This window comes from Salmo salar, chromosome ssa16 (assembly GCF_905237065.1).
Source record: "Salmo salar chromosome ssa16, Ssal_v3.1, whole genome shotgun sequence".
Classification (NCBI taxonomy): Eukaryota; Metazoa; Chordata; class Actinopteri; order Salmoniformes; family Salmonidae; genus Salmo; species Salmo salar.
In genome coordinates, this window is record NC_059457.1 from 44573276 (window position 1) to 44589107 (window position 15832).

At 41.6% G+C, this 15832-nt stretch overlaps 1 protein-coding gene across 2 annotated transcripts; it reads right to left on the reverse strand.

The window, feature by feature from the left end:
* Positions 1-3903: 3903 nt before the first annotated feature.
* LOC106573979 (B-cadherin) lies at positions 3904-14955 on the reverse strand. Of its 2 annotated transcripts, none has more exons than XM_014149461.2 (13): positions 14793-14955; positions 7518-7557; positions 7322-7359; positions 7074-7214; positions 6829-6984; positions 6601-6745; positions 6299-6471; positions 6084-6212; positions 5744-5929; positions 5323-5564; positions 4977-5116; positions 4632-4856; positions 3904-4492 (listed from the first exon to the last, which is right to left on the reverse strand). In XM_014149461.2, the coding sequence occupies exons 1-13, from the start codon at positions 14823-14825 to the stop codon at positions 4329-4331; spliced, it is 1812 nt and encodes a 603-aa protein (XP_014004936.1). In that variant the 5' UTR covers positions 14826-14955; the 3' UTR covers positions 3904-4328. The 2 variants fall into 2 exon arrangements, with proteins under 2 accessions (XP_014004936.1, XP_014004935.1); XM_014149460.2 differs by having other exon boundaries at positions 7473-7557; positions 14793-14944.
* Between the last annotated feature and the right edge of the window lie 877 nt (positions 14956-15832).

The window sequence follows — 15832 nt, forward strand, 5'->3', positions numbered from 1 at the left end:
CATTAAAACTAGTTTTTCAACCACTCCACAATTTTCTTGTTAATAAACTATAGTTTTGGCAAATCAGTTAGGACATCTACTTTGTGCATAACACAAGTAATTTTCCCAACAATTGTTTAGACAAATTATTTCACTGTATTACAATTCCAGTGGGTCAAAAGTGTACATACACTAAGTTGACTGTGCCTTTAAACAGCATGGGAAATTATGTCACGGCTTTAGAAGCTTCTGATAGGCACATTGACATGAGTCAATTGGATGTGTACCTGTGGATGTATTTCAAGGCCTACCTTCAAACTCAGTGCCTCTTTGCTTGATATCATGGGAAAATCAAAAGAAATCAGCCAAGACCTCAGCAAAAAATGTTGTAGACCTCCACAAGTCTGATTCATCCTTGGGAGCAACTTCCAAACACTTACCACTTACCACGGTACCACGTTCATCTGTACAAACAATAGTACACAAGTGTAAACACCATGGGACCATGCAGCCGTTATACCGCTCAGGAAGGAGAAGCGTTCTGTCTCCTAGAGAGGAACGTTCTTTGGAGCGAAAAGTGCAAATCAATCCCAGAACAACAGCAAAGGACCTTGTGAAGATGCTGGAGGAAACGGGTACAAAAGTATCTATCCACAGTAAAACGAGTCCTATATCGACATATCTTGAAGGCCGCTCAGCAAGGAAGAAGCCACTGCTCCAAAACCGTCATAAAAAAGCCAGACTACGGTTTGCAACTGCACATGGGGACAAAGATCATACTTTTTGGAGAAATGTCCTCTGGTCTGATGAAACAAAAATAGAACTGTTTGGCCATAATGACCATCATTATGTTTGGAGCAAATGGGGATGCTTGCAAGCTAAAGAACACCATCCCAACCGTGAAGCACGCAGGTGGCAGCATCATGTTGTGGGGGTGCTTTGCTGCAGGAGGGACTGGTGCACTTCACAAAATAGATGGCATCATGAGGTAGGAAAATAATGTGGATATATTGAAGCAACATCTCAAGACATCAGTCAGGAAGTTAAAGATTGGTCGCAAATGGGTCTTCCAAATGGACAATGACCCCAAGCATACTTCCAAAGTTGTGGCAAAATGGTTTAAGAACAACAAAGTCAAGGTATTGGAGTGGCCATCACAAAGCCCTGACCTCAATCCCATAGAACATTCGTGGGCAGAACTGAAACAGTGTATGCGAGCAAGGAGGCCTACAAACCTGACTCGGTTACACCAGCTCTGTAAGGAGGAATGGGCCAACATTCACCCAACTGATTGTGGGAAGCTTGTGGAAGGCTGCCTGAAACGTTTGACCCGAGTTAAACAATTTAAAGGCAGTGCTACCAAATACTAATTGAGTGTATGTAAACTTCTGACCCACTGGGAATGTGATGAAAGAAATAAAAGCTGAAATAAATCATTCTCTCTACTATTATTCTGACATTTTACATTCTTAAAATAAAGTGGTGATCCTAACTGACCTAAGACAGGGACTATACTTGGATTAAATGTCAGGAATTGTGAAAAACTGAGTTTAAATGTATTTGGCTAAGGTGTATGTAAACTTCCGACTTCAACTGTACATTTTAATATTGATCTCTGTTGGTCTCTTGATCTCTTTTTTTTAAATGAGTCATTTAGCAGACACCAGTGCCTTACTCAAGGGCACATCAACATATTTTTAATCTAGACTAAAGCAGCATTCACCTAAAGCTGTCATTTGAAGACATTGAACGGATGATAATCAGTGTGACAGCCCATCGTGTAAGCCTATATAGAAGTATTTTTTAAATGTTTCTGTGATATACAGTGCATTTGGGAAAGTATTCAGACCCCTTCCATTTTCCTACATTTTGTTAATTTACAGCCTTATTCTAAATTTGATTAAAAACACTTTTTTTCCTCAGTCTACACACAATACCCCAGAGACAAAGCGAAAACACATTTTTGCAAATGTATTACAAATAAACAACATAAACCTTATTTACATAGATATCAGACCCTTTGCTATGAGACTTGAAATTGAGCTCAGGTGCATCCTGTTTCCATTGGATCATCCTTGATGTTTTTACAACTTGATTGGAGTCCACCTGTGGTGAATTTAATTGATTGGACATGATTGGGAAAGGCACACACCTGTCTAAATAAGGTCCCACAGTTGACAGTGCATGTCAGAGCAAAAACCAAGCCATGAGGTCGAAGGAATTGTCCGTAGAACTCCAAGACAGGACTGTGTTGAGGCACTGATCCCGGGAAGTGTACCAAAATATTTCTGGAACATTGAAGGTCCCCAAGAACAGAGTGGCCTCCATCATTCTTCAATGGAAGTTTGGAACCACCAAGACTCTTCCTAGAGCTGGCCGCCTGGCCAAACTGAACAATCGGGGGAGAAGGGCCTTGGTCAGGAAGGTGACCAAGAACCCAATGGTCACTCTGACCGAGCTCCAGAGTTCCTCTGTGAAGATGGGAGAAACTTCCAGAAGGACAACCATTTCTGCAGTACTCCAACCATGAGGCCTTTATGGTAGAGTGGCCAGACAGAAGCCACTCCTCCGCTTGAACTCTGACTATGAGAAACAAGATTCTCTGGTCTGATGAAACCAATATTGAACTCTTTGGCCTGAATACCAAGCTGCACGTCTGGAGGAATCTTGGCACCATCTCTATGCTGATGCATGGTGGTGGCAGCATCATGCTGTGGTGATTGTTTTTCAGCTGCAGAGACTGGGAGGCTAGTCCGGATTGTGGGAAAGATGAACGGAGCAAAGTAGAGAGAGATCTTTGATGAAAACCTGCTCCAGAGCACTCAGGACCTCAGACTGGGGCGAAGGTTCACCTTCCAACAGGACAACAACCCTAAGCTCACAGCCACTCGGCTTTGGGACAAGTCTGAATGTCCTTGAGTGGCCTAGCCAGAGCCCAGACTTGAACCCGATCTAACATCTCTGGAGAGACCTGAAAATAGCTGTGTAGCGAAGCTCCCCATCCAACCTGACAGAGCTTGAGAGGATCTGCAGAGAATAATGGGAGAAACTCCCCCAAATACAGATGTGCCAAGCTTGTAGCGTCATACCCAAGAAGACTTGAGGCTGTAATCGCTGCTAAAAGTGCTTCAAAGTACTGAGTAAAGGGTCTGAATACTGAATAATATACTTTTTGCAAATAAAAAAAAACACGACCTGTTTTTGCTTTGGCATTATGGGGTATTGTGTGAAGATTAATGAGGGGGAAGATGAGGCTGTAACAAATTGTGGAAAAGGTTAAGGGGTCTGAAGTTTCCAAATGCACTGTACATGTCAAAATACAACTTTGTATTTATTTCAAACCTACAAAGAGGAAAATGTGTGCTGTGAGAGGCTGGTGCACTTGCCTTTTATGAGCATGGAAATTATTTTTTGCTTTGCCTTTTGAAGGGGCAAGCAGCAGTTAAATTAATTTTTTTACTTATAAATTAGTCTTGAACCTGATATTGGTGTTCATATTACTAACTGCAGAGCAATGGAGCTCCTTGCAAAATGCTGCTGAAATCTGAATGAGGGGAATACCAGTAATAAACACATGGCTATGTTCTGAATGTTTGTAGATTAATTTGTAGAAAAGGGGGCTCACTGAAAATTAGCTCGATCTACCCATATTGAAGTTTCAGTTTCTAAATGAAACTGAAAATCAATAAATATATCTGAAAGTTTAGCTGGCTAACTTAATGATCCTGTTTTATGGAACAGCCAACAGATGGGAACTGATGTCCTACACAGTATACCCAATAAGACAAAAATATCACTCCATGGTTCTGAAAAACTAGGCTATATTAAAAGGCAAGAAGCAAATCAAGATTGTGTGTTGTATGAGGGCAGTTAACCAATAGGAAAGAGACACAGGTTTCAATGTACAAGGACAGAGAGACACGGTGAGAATGAACCAAAAAGGCTTTATTCAATTTAAATTAGAAACATGCATAAAGCTCTCTGCAAGCATGCAAATGATCATGTTCTCCATGGAAATAAAAAACAAGCAACCTTCTCAACAATGGTAAAATATCTCAACAGTTCCCTAGGAAATGTATACAAACCCATATTTGCATTGAAATGTAAAAATGCACACACAGCTAGCAAACACAAATAGAAAATGTGAACTAAAAAACATGTCTTGACATAAGTAATTCCGAAAAATTTTCAGTACTTTGATGGAAAAAATACGGGCAAATTAGCTGTGAATTTTTCTACTCATTTCTGCCTTTATGACATACCTCTGCTGTCAAATAAAGTGACACCCTTCCCAAAACAAGCAATTCAGCTCTGCAAGCTATAAAAATGCTAAGAAAATGTCATATATGTCAGGGTCTAACACAGAAATCCCTCCAGGTCATGCAGCTGTCCTCGTTCATGGTGACGTGAATGACATGGTCTTGGTTCAGCCCGCCAGCATCAGTGACCCTCAGATTAATGTAGAAGTTTCTCTGCTCCCTCATGGCCTTGAATGTTAATTCAACCACAGTTCCTGGGACAGGAGAAAAATGGGACACATTTCAACTTTGAATGTGAACAATGTTGTCAAAAGAACATACTTGGTCTGTTGAAATTATTTTGAATACAAATGAACAGACTAATGTAGAGTGAATGTGAAAAGCAATACACACCTGTTTTGTCCATTTGGGCAGTGCAATACATATTGGACCCTTCCAGAAGTTCTACACTGAAGGGTTCAGCAAAGCCTGGACCGTCTCTGTCTGTCACAGCTAAATGCACTAGACGGGGGTCTTGGTTACAGAGCTTCAACGGGGTGTCATCAATAGTCGGAGCATTGTCGTTTACATCTTCCAGCTCTATCAGAATGGTTCCAGTTCCAGTGGCAGGGATTTCATCTGATAACCCAAAACAAGATACTTTTATCAAAAGGAGTAATGAAGAAGTCAACTAAATGAACCTTGTTACCAGGTTGAAGCCTGCTGGTGAACAAGATTACAACAAAATCAGAATTCCACCTTTGATGGCGAGAATGACAACTCTGTATTTGCCATCTTTGACAAAGGGAGATTCTCTGTCCAGGGGGTGTTTGGTTTTGATCATTCCGGTCTCGTTGTTGATGTCCAGCCATTTAGCAGGATCTCTGTCCATGCGATACCTAGAACATACAGTATATTGAGTTAAAACGTCGCCATTCACAAGGCTTCTTGCAATCTTAATGCATATGCATCAATGTACTTTATCATAAAGGCCTTGTATATCATTGAATTGACTTGTCAGAATAATGTATCTGTCTCCATATTTATACCAGGACCTCAACTTAATTCAATAAATTGCAGATAACAGAAAGTTTCATGAACTCACATGAGTTTATGTGCCATGATGTCTGGATCAATGGCTGTATACAGAACCAAATCACTGTCCACTGGCAGGTGTTCAGATACGGAAAAAAACTTTTCCACTGGGTCAAAGACAGGGACATCATTCCTATCCTCCACATTCACCTGGACTGTGGCAGTGGAGGTGGGCAGGGTGGTGGCAAATGGGACCTCATTCTCCACAGTCACCAACAGGGTGTAGTGATTGTTCTTCTCAAAGTCAAGGGGCTAAACAGGAACGAGACACAGCCAGGTTCATGACACAATGACAAAAACATCAACAATTGTGTAAAATATTTGTATTGATCTACAGTGAAATTCAGACCTCTGTCAAATACGTATTTTCTGTAACTGGGTTCCATTCACATACTCATCTGAAAAAAGAAACAAAGAAACCAAGCAGGTACCTTGGCTGTGGTAATGATTCCTTCCAGTCTGCTAGGTCCAGTGCTTACAGTGAACATTCCACCTGGGTCTCCATCTACAATCCTGTACTTGGTGGCCCAGTTGGAAGAGTGTGGCTCATCTCCATCACTCACTGGCATTTTGACCACCAGGGCATTCACTTTATTCTCTGGGACAGACACCGTGTTCTGAAAAGAAAATACATGAAGAGAACATGTGCTGTATGCCATTCATCAAGTTCATCATATTTTCCTCACATCAGCTCCTTCAATCAAAATATTTCCCTCTTCAAGTCACCTTTACTGTTTAATGAGCGGTACGGTTTGCTGATTGTACACTTACCGAAGACTTCTCAAATTCAGGAGCTATGTCATTGCTGTCCGCTACAGTAATAATGGATTTTCCGAAAGATGTCAGACCATTGCCCTCCAAATCAACAGCTTGGATTTCCAATGTATATTTTGGAATATTCTGGAAAATGACACCAGATGGAGCACATTGTGAAATGTAGCGGTTACTGTAAGTTAAAATTGTATGCTAGTAGTATAGCCACTAACCTCTCTGTCCAGTCCAGCAGCATTGACCTGAATCGCTCCTGTGACAGGGTTCATGACAAACATGTTGGGACTCGGCAGTTCAGGTTCCTGATTTATAATAGTGTATCTGACATCAGAATTGGCTGAGCCAGGCTCATCTGCATCGGTGGCTGTGACCTGCATGAACTCAAAGCCTGAGAAGAAAATATTTCAACATAAATTCTTTTCATGGATGACAATAAAAAATATATTGAATATTGATATTGTACTTTTATTCTAAAACTCAGCTGAGTGTATTTGACTCAATGTTGACTGAGACACACCTGGTATGGATGCTTCAGGGACAAGCCCTTTAAAAGGAACTAGAGTGAAAACCGGCTTGTTGTCATTCATATCAATTACTCTAACAATGATCTCCATGGGGTCTTCTGCTATACCCGCACCAACTGCAACAGCATGAGCCAAAAGCTAAAGGGGAAAAGATAGAAAAATGTTAAAATAACATGCATTCAATTCTCTAGAATTTAAAAGGCAAAACAAACTCACATTACCAGATGTTTGTCTTGTCTCTCTCTGTCCAAAGGCTGGGTCACATAGAGATACCCAGAGTTTCTGTCCACAATGAACAGTCCCACAGGGGGTTGATCTGCTCCAGAACCAGTGATGCTGTACTGGATCTTCATCTCTTTATCATTGTTGGACCTAATCTGAATATGTACATATTAACAATGTTAAAACCAGAGCAAAATCCTGAACCAACCATATTTCCTGCCAACATAAATCTACAATCACTGACCTGCACCATAATCTTGGGGTAAGGGCCTCTGTCGTTCTCTGGGAAGTTGATGGGAGGAACGACCCAATCCCTTTTCCTTCTCACCAGACCTACCAAAGGCTTTGGAAACTCCAGAACTGGAAGACTTGCAGGATATTTAGGCTGTGACAAAAATATTTGTACAAATGAGAAAAATTAGACCAGCCCTATGATTAGAGTTAGAGGAATGAAACTGACACTGACACAAGTTGTAAGATCCACATTCTCACCTGAAAGACAATGCCAGCATCCTCATGGCCGAAGCCCTCTGTGAGGAGATCAAATGAATATGAACAGTTTTAAAGCAAACAATGCCACTACAGTATGTTGCTACTACTCTGTATAATGCAATATAATATTCTAAACAGTAAAATAAGTCACCCTCAGTTTCTTCCCCTCCAGTCAGTGGAAAGTCAAAGCCATTACCTGACTGTAAAGTCTCAGACATTCTCCCCAGGACCCAACCCTGAGGTTCAAAGGAAAACAATATTGAAAAACATGATCTACACTTCCCTCCATATGTTATTGGACAGTGAAGTTAAATGGTTTAATTTGGCTCTACATTCCAGCCTTTTACAGAATGTTTAATATTAGGTGACAATACAGAATGCCAGCTTTTTGAGCATGTTTTCAAAGATGAAAGCACTTTATGCATTTAGTCCCCCTATTTTAAAAAGTATTTGGACATATTCACATTTAGGGCCGGGTTTCATAATCTAAGCCAGGAATAGGCCTTAATGTGTACTAGTTAAACGAGGACATTAATGTATAAAGGTATGAGGCGAGACACAGATGCAGACACGGGAGGCAGATGGTTTGAGTCTGATATTTATTGTATCCAAAAGGGGGTAGGCAAGAGCATGGTCGTGGACAGGCTAAAGGTCAAAACCAGTTCAGAGTCCAGGAGGTATAGTGTGGCAGGCAGGCTCAAGGTCAGGGCAGGCAGGTACAGAGTCCAGAAAAAAGGCAAGGGTCAAAACCAGTAGGACTTGTAAAAGAGAATAGAACCAGGCAGGCGCAAAGCCACTGGTTGACTTGGAACATACAAGACAAACTGGCACAGAGAGAAAGATAACACAGGGATATATACACCAGGGATAACAAGCGACACCTGGAGGGGGTGGAGACAATAACAAGGACAGGTGAAACTGATCAGGGTGTGACATTAAGTAGCTTTCATGAACGTAGCTTAGTTAGTAGGAGACAATGGAGTCCTGGAGTAAGGTAATTAAGCCTAAATGAGAACACCTGGGATTAGCCAGAGAATTTCATGAGAATGAAATGAAATATCTGAAGGAAGAACATGAAATGAAGATAGCAATTCTACAGGTTGAATTGGATATGAAGTTTGAAGAGAGAGACAGTAACGAGACAGTTGTGATTACCAGCATGGTGAACAATATGACATGTAAAAAATGAATGTTTTGTCGTTTGGATATTCATGAGTGAGTTTATTGATCACCACAAACTACATTTTAAACCAGCCTTGGTTTAGTCACTCATTTAAATTTATCTGCACACTATTTTAATTTTGTACAGAACAAACATTATCAAAGCAAAAATAAGCCATAATGAATACATTCCATATTTAAATGCATTCCATCTATTTGAAGTGCTGCAATGTGAAAGCAACTCTGTGCAAGTCCTCGTTGGTCATTGCCTGCCTCAGCCATGGGCACATCTGCTTGATCCTGATCTTCCATTGGAGGATCAGGACAGCAATGCTGCTTCAGGTAGTTGTGCAGCACAGCTGTAGCAATGATCACCTTGCAGCATCTTTTTGGCTTGAAACGAAGTGTATTGCGTAAACACTGGAATAGATTTTTACATACTCCAAACATACGTTCGACCATCCCTCTCGTGCAGATATGAGCTTGGTTGTATCTTTGCTGCTCAGCGGTTGTGGGATTTACGTATGGCGTGAATAAAAAGTTACTCTGACCATATCCACTGTCACCAAGTAGTAGTTAAGGGATTTATGTTTGAATGTAATGATTAAATAATTCTACCCTGAAACTTAACTAATAGGGATATGGTCTATATAGCATGTAGAATGAGTAACTAAAAGGTTAAGCATAAATCTAACAAGGTTGGACTGGGAACGAGAAGAATGTGTGTCTGTGTTTAACCACCAAGAACTGTTAAACTGTGGTTGACCTGCCCTAGCTTGAACTCTGAGGGTTTAAGATATGAGAGGGAGTACCCCTCAAGGTTTCCCTAATCTCAGGGGAATGAAACTGTCTGCTGGGTAATGAGCTACAGAGTTAAGAGATCAGGGGCCTTAATATGTGTGTGTGTGTGTGTGTGTGTGTGTAAGGAAGGAGTGAACTATAAAAATCATGTCTCTGTACAATGGACTGGAGAGCGCTCTTGTGAATAAACATATTTGACTATTGTAAGCTGGGACTCTGTGTTATTCAACCAGAATCTTACAAATTCAGGGTTGTAGACTGAGTATTTTAATTGAAGTTCAGTTTATGAACATTGAGAACAAAATTCTCTTTACAGTAGTCCACTATGTTATCCTCTCTACAACTGATTACCCATTGAAGAGCTGGACCTTTCCAACGAGCAACAATGTTTGAAAACTCTAAATTAGGTGTGCATACACCCTGAACATTGATGGAAAACCAGTTCTTACGGTTCCTGTACTCCTCAGCATCAGGAGTTGATGGACACTTGATGGGAACATGACATCCATCTATACAGCCAATCACTCCTGGGAAGTGCCCATATTCAGAGAATTGTACTTTATAGTTGCCTTGGCCAGCAGCATCAGGAAACTTGATGTAAAGACTCCACAGTTCACAAATGTCCCAGCAGACTTTGAACTATTCTACACAGTTGCTTCACTGGCACCACACAAATCAACAGTTTCACAATGAAAGATTCCAGATGCCAAAAACCTCAAAATGATCAGAACTTGGAGAGAATTGGGTGAAGGCCTTCCTCTTTGAGACCGAGAGGAAAGTCGAGGCTCAAGCAAAGATATCTCCAATGCATTTTCTTTCTACATACTAAAGAGGTCTCGAAAAGCTATTTCATCAAAGTAATTTCATGGATTACGCCTATCCACAAGAACTCGGCCTTTGTAGTGCAGGTTGGTCTTAATTAAAAAATTCCAAATAGTCCATGCTCCCTCACAAACAGTACTAAGCAGAAGTTAAACTTGCCTCTTTGAAGGATTCACTTAAACTGCAATTTAGTCCTAGAGTAGCTTTAATCCTCCCTCTTGCAGTCGGCTTTGTTTAATCCAGAACAGGCTAAATCTATGACTATTTTAAGATAAGTCTGTGCAAGTCGCTTTGAGTTAAGACAGCTCAAACAGGCATTTTAGTCTGGGACTAGGCTTAAGCCTTGTCTGGGAAATCGGCCCATGGTGTGTTAAAAAATAGTCCAAGTTTAGTATTTGGTTGCATATTCTACATCAAGCTTGTGACAATACAAACTTGATGGATGCATTTGAGGTTTCTTTTGGATAATGTTTTTGCCAATACATTTCAACTCGATATCTGGATTGGAACAGGTGCCTTTCTTAAAGCCCATAACCATGTGTGTGAGGTGTATACTTTTGTTTCGAAGTAGATTTGTTTAAGACTAACAAGAAACACTATGTGACCTTGATTTAGCCCACTGAGGTAAAAGGTTAGCATGAGCGATATACACAGAAATGAACCTAACACCACAAGTGAGAAATGCTAACAAACAGCTAATCACTAACAGGCACGCTAAATACTCATTCATTCTGATTGGAAATGCTAATGTTAGCGCTAACACGAGCGGGAGCGCGAGCTAGCTACTTTTAGATGCACGCACAATAAAATATCAGACACAGGTAATGTGACCACATGTGGCCTGACAGAGCTAGTGACTTGGAGCCTGATTGGGCTTCAGACTGAGCTAGGGGATATTAGGGTTATTAGGACGGAAAGCTCTGGGCCTACTGTGATAACTGGAGACCTAGCATAGCAGGTGACTGAAGACACTAGGTGATCAGGGAACTGAGGGCTAAGATGCTCTGGACCTACTGGCACTATAGGGGCTATAGACTGAGGACCTAGTAGGACAGAAGGTGAGGTGTCACCTATGACAGGATACTGGACACCTCGGTGAGGTGGGTCCTCTACAGGGACGTGAGGCGGGTCTCCCATGGCTGGAACTAGCGGGACACAGTTCAGAGGGGCTAGCATAAACCCCAAGACTGCTAAAGGCAGGTCCCACCAGGCCGAATCTGACAGGACCTGGATAGCAGACATGAACTGTAAAGACTGGAGGGGAAACCCAGGGCGTCTTTGGACAGCAGCAGGCTGGACATAAAAGGATGGACTAGGTGGTTCCCACCAGACATGGACCGGAGAGGTCTGAGTGGCAGGGCTGGACTTGTCACATACAACGGCTGCAAGCTGGACTCCCACATATTGGACCAGCTGACATTCGGAGACATCAGTTTAGAGCACAGTGGTAGGGTGCTCTCTCAGGGTCAGCTAAGGTAGCTCCTCTGTCCATGGATAAAGCTGTAGGTCTTCCTGCTCCCGATCAGGCAGGGAGGTGTGGATTGATCTTGGGTCCAGAACAGGGGGTCGGCAGAATCTCTGTCAATGGAGAGAGTGAGGGTACCACTGTGGGAACCAGTTGAGAGTCCGCGGCAGTAGCATGTTGGAGCATGGTGGGGTGCTTCCCGAGAGTTGATCCAGTTGAGACTCCATAGCAGGAGCTGGATGAAGCACAGCGGTGGGAGTGGCAAGCTGAGGCTCCATGGCAGGAGCAGGTGTAGTAGGCCCCACTACTAACTTGAGCTCCATGGTCAGAGCAGGCTTGATCGTCATTTCTGGGGTTGGCTGGAGCACAGTGGTGGTGAGCTCTGGTAGTTCCTCAGGCCATGGAGAATGCTGTAGCAACGCTGTGAGGGAGTCCATAGCAAGGGTTGGATACAAAACCAAGACTGATGGTGAAGCTGATGTGGAAGGCCGTAGCTTCTCAAGCAACTTCTGGCTTCGTGGAGTTGGCAGCGCTGGTGCAGCAGAAACTCAATCTGGCGCTTCTGTTTCAGTATCTATTGCATGACAATCTCTGAGATGTCATGTTTTTGGGCAGCTTGGTGGCCCAGGTCCCTGTTCTCCCTCTCTAAGACACCTTTCAGTTGTAAGAGGGGATAACTGTTGAAGGACTGGCTGAAACAGTCAGGTAATAACTGGCAGTGTCCATCAGGTAAGTACTGGCGATGGTGGACTGTAGGAACCCTCCATCTTCCTGACCGCTTCTATGAGCTCATCAATCTCGTCACGCTGGCTGTGTAAACACAGTGCCTCCTCTCCGGTTGTCACTGGCAGTCCACGCTCAGGTCAACGCTGATCCCGGTGATATCTGGTTGAGGTTCGATGCTGATCCTCAGAATCTCTGGTCGAGGTTCAGCCCTGATCTTGGCGATCTCTGGTCGAGGTTAGCTTGAGGTGGGAACCCGGTGAATTAGCAACCGATGAAAAGGGAGAGGCTCTGTCCTCTATTCTGCTGGTCAGCCTGGGTGGTGACTTGGACCGGTGATGAGTCGTTGAAGGGGAAGTAGGTCATTTTGAATGCAGTATGTCATGTCTCGAGTGCTCAAGAGAACCTTCTAGCTGCTCTCCCTGGTAGGAGTGGTAAGTGTATGTGTGTGGTAGTCTGTTCCTTGACTTGTAGCCATGCCATAATTATCAAGATATTGTTGCAGGTGAGCTGGTCGGCGCAGATAGACCACATCTTGTGGAAGATCTTCTCTGTTAACTGGCATCCTTGGGCTGTAGCAGTTACTGGATCCAGCTAGAAAGGACCAGGAAAAATAGGTGGGGAAACGTAGGTGCTGGTTTTAGGCCGGTAGCAACCACCACAGTGTGTCCGTCCAGAACACGAGGAAGCAGTATTTCAGTTCCAGGAGGTTTCAAAAATGATCAACACACGCACACACACACACACACACAGTAATGGTGTCTAAAACTGATTGTGATTCTGAAAACAAAGAGGTAAAAGATTATAGCTCTGATACTGTATGCATGACTTGACTAACAAGGAAAGCACAGGAATGTATATAACAGCAAGGGCTGTACCACTGTAGCAGGAAATGTGTGTTCACATGACAACCTACACAGGCTATGGATCTTGTAGAAATGGTAAATATACTCATGTAAACAATGCAGTATTGTAAGTACGTCTACACAACATGAACACATTAACCATGAGCGGTGAACACAGAAAATAGCCTTGCAGCACTCGTGAGAACTGCGGTTTATCGCTAACAGGAATGCTAAATACTAATGCATTCGTAACGGAAATTCTAACGCTAGCGAGCTAGCTAACAATCCCAACATAAATGTTGATTTACGCACAGTAAAATATCAGACAGCAAAGGTGTGTGACCACAGGAGGAGGAGTAGTAGGAGTGCTTGTCATGGTAGGGAAAGCACGTTTCTGACATCTGGCCTGCCCGTGCCGGGGTCCTACACTGAATGTCCCGGGAATTCTATTGTTGATAGGCTGATATAATACTGATTGGTGTGACCTTGACCAATAGGAACTAAAAGAATGGCGAATAATTTTTTGTGCCATTTTGGAGTAAATTTTATTCTAAGTAAGAATAGAAAATGTTTATGAACACGTCTACATTCATGTGGATCCTACTATGATTATGGATAATTATGAATGAACCGTGAATTAAAAGAAGGTTACAGAGGCACAAGGATCATACCCCCTAAAAAACTGTTGAACTGACAGTCACTGGAGGCCATCGGGGTGTGTACATGTGAGGAACTTGATTTAGAGAAGCGTGGGGACACGCTCTCTTGAAGGAAGGGGGTAGTTTAGCACATTAATCAGCTTTATAACCAGTGTAGAGCCTAACCGGCATACATAGGCTGCGTGTGAGTTTCAAATTTGGGGTAAGCATTTTCACCATTAAAATGCTAACCTCCCCTGTTATTGGTAATGATAAGATGTTAGAATGTTTGTTGTTGCCTCTGAAAGGCATCTTACTCATCATTATTCATGATTTATTCATGATTTTTCTTAATGCCATGATTATCAGGATTTATCTTGAAATGTTCAGAAACATCTCAGAAGGAAATTATTCAAGTCACCATTCACCGTTTAGTTCCTATTGTGCAAAACATAACATAAAAACAAAAACTTCAAATGCATCCAACAAGATTAGAGTCTCAAACTTGATGTAGTCATTGTGTGCAAGGAATATGGGACCAAATCCTAAACCTTTGACTGCTTTTATACACTATAAGAGAATTTGTCCAAATATTTATGACTTACTAACATGGGAGGGAACTAGATAAATAAAGTGCTTTCATTTCTAAACTGTAAAACAGATATGTTTAAAAGAAAAACTCAAATAATAGGTGACATTCTGTACTGTCGCCTCATCTAACACATTTGATCTCAAGTCCAAAATGCTGTAGTATAGAGCCTAATTTAAATTTTAGCTTCAATGTCCAAAAACAAATTGAAGGGAGTGTACTTCACCTGTCACGCCAAAGCGGTACAGTATATGATATCATATGCATAAATCTTTATATTTATAAATGTTGTAGAGTATACAAGCACAAGGTATTGGGTCAAGCACTTGTGTGCCCCACATTCAGAAAATATTTAATTTCTTGATTTTCCTTTGTAGTAAACATAAAATATAGACCTATTCATTAATCAAATTTAACCAGAACTCACCCAGATCAAGAAGATGGTGATGTCATATGCCATCGGTCAGAATACTAGTAATTTCAACAACTGATTAATATTAAAAACGTGACAAAATAACTCAATTTGACTGAAGTGACACTTCTCATCAACCAGTTTTGCATTAAATATCAGTTTGTCAAGCCACAATTTCCTGATGGAAACAAGAAGTGACACTCTTCAAAAGATCACATGGTTTTGAAAAATGGTTGCATGGACTGAAGGATATATTAGAAAACAATCACTACCACAATATTGAGAAAATAAATGTTGTATTAACAAGGCCTCAGATATATAAACTAATGACTGGACAAGCAGTCAGATGAAGGGCCATGATCAGTAGGGCACAACAATGTTTTGAAACAAAAAGCAGAAATGACACTCTTGCAGTCTTGGTAAAAAACTAATGACCAAGAAAGTAGACACATGTGTTGTGCATGTTTGCAGATTCAAGGGTTGTGTGGTAGCCACAGGCCACTGAGATACACCATGCAATTACAACAGGGATAATTGGGAGTTATTTGGTTGAGATGCTGATCAATGTGATTACAACCTATATTCACCCACTCAAAAAGACAGGCAAAAGTTAGTTGAATATCCAATGTGTTATCACTATGCTTTCAACCATTTTTCAAATCAAATTTTATTGGTCACATACACATGGTTAGCAGATGTTATTGCGAGTGTAGTGAAATGCTTGTACTTCTAGTTCCGACAGTGCAGCAATATCTAACAAGTAATATCTATCAATTCCACAAGAAATACCTAATACACACAAATCTATGTAAAGGAATGGAATAAGAAAGTATTAATATAAATATATGGATGAGCAATGTCAGAGTGGCATAGGCTAAGTGTCACGGTTATCGTCGGTGAAGGAGGACCAAAATGCAGCAGGACTGTGTTTGTTCATTTTGAACATTTATTAAATCAAAATGAACACAAAAACAACAAAACGAACTCAAGATATACCGACAGTCTTCTCAGGCTCATACATGCTAGACAAGAAACAATCTCCCACAAATACACAG

Excerpts from the sequence above, each read along its gene's own strand:
- LOC106573979 (XM_014149460.2), bottom strand. The coding sequence starts at position 14,825 with ATGGCATATGACATCACCATCTTCTTGATCTGG. Across the intron at positions 5,117-5,322 it reads ATCATGGCACATAAACTCAT|GTATCGCATGGACAGAGATC; the intron begins GTGAGTTCATGA and ends TGTATGTTCTAG. Across the intron at positions 4,857-4,976 it reads TGTCATTCTCGCCATCAAAG|ATGAAATCCCTGCCACTGGA; the intron begins GTGGAATTCTGA and ends TTGGGTTATCAG.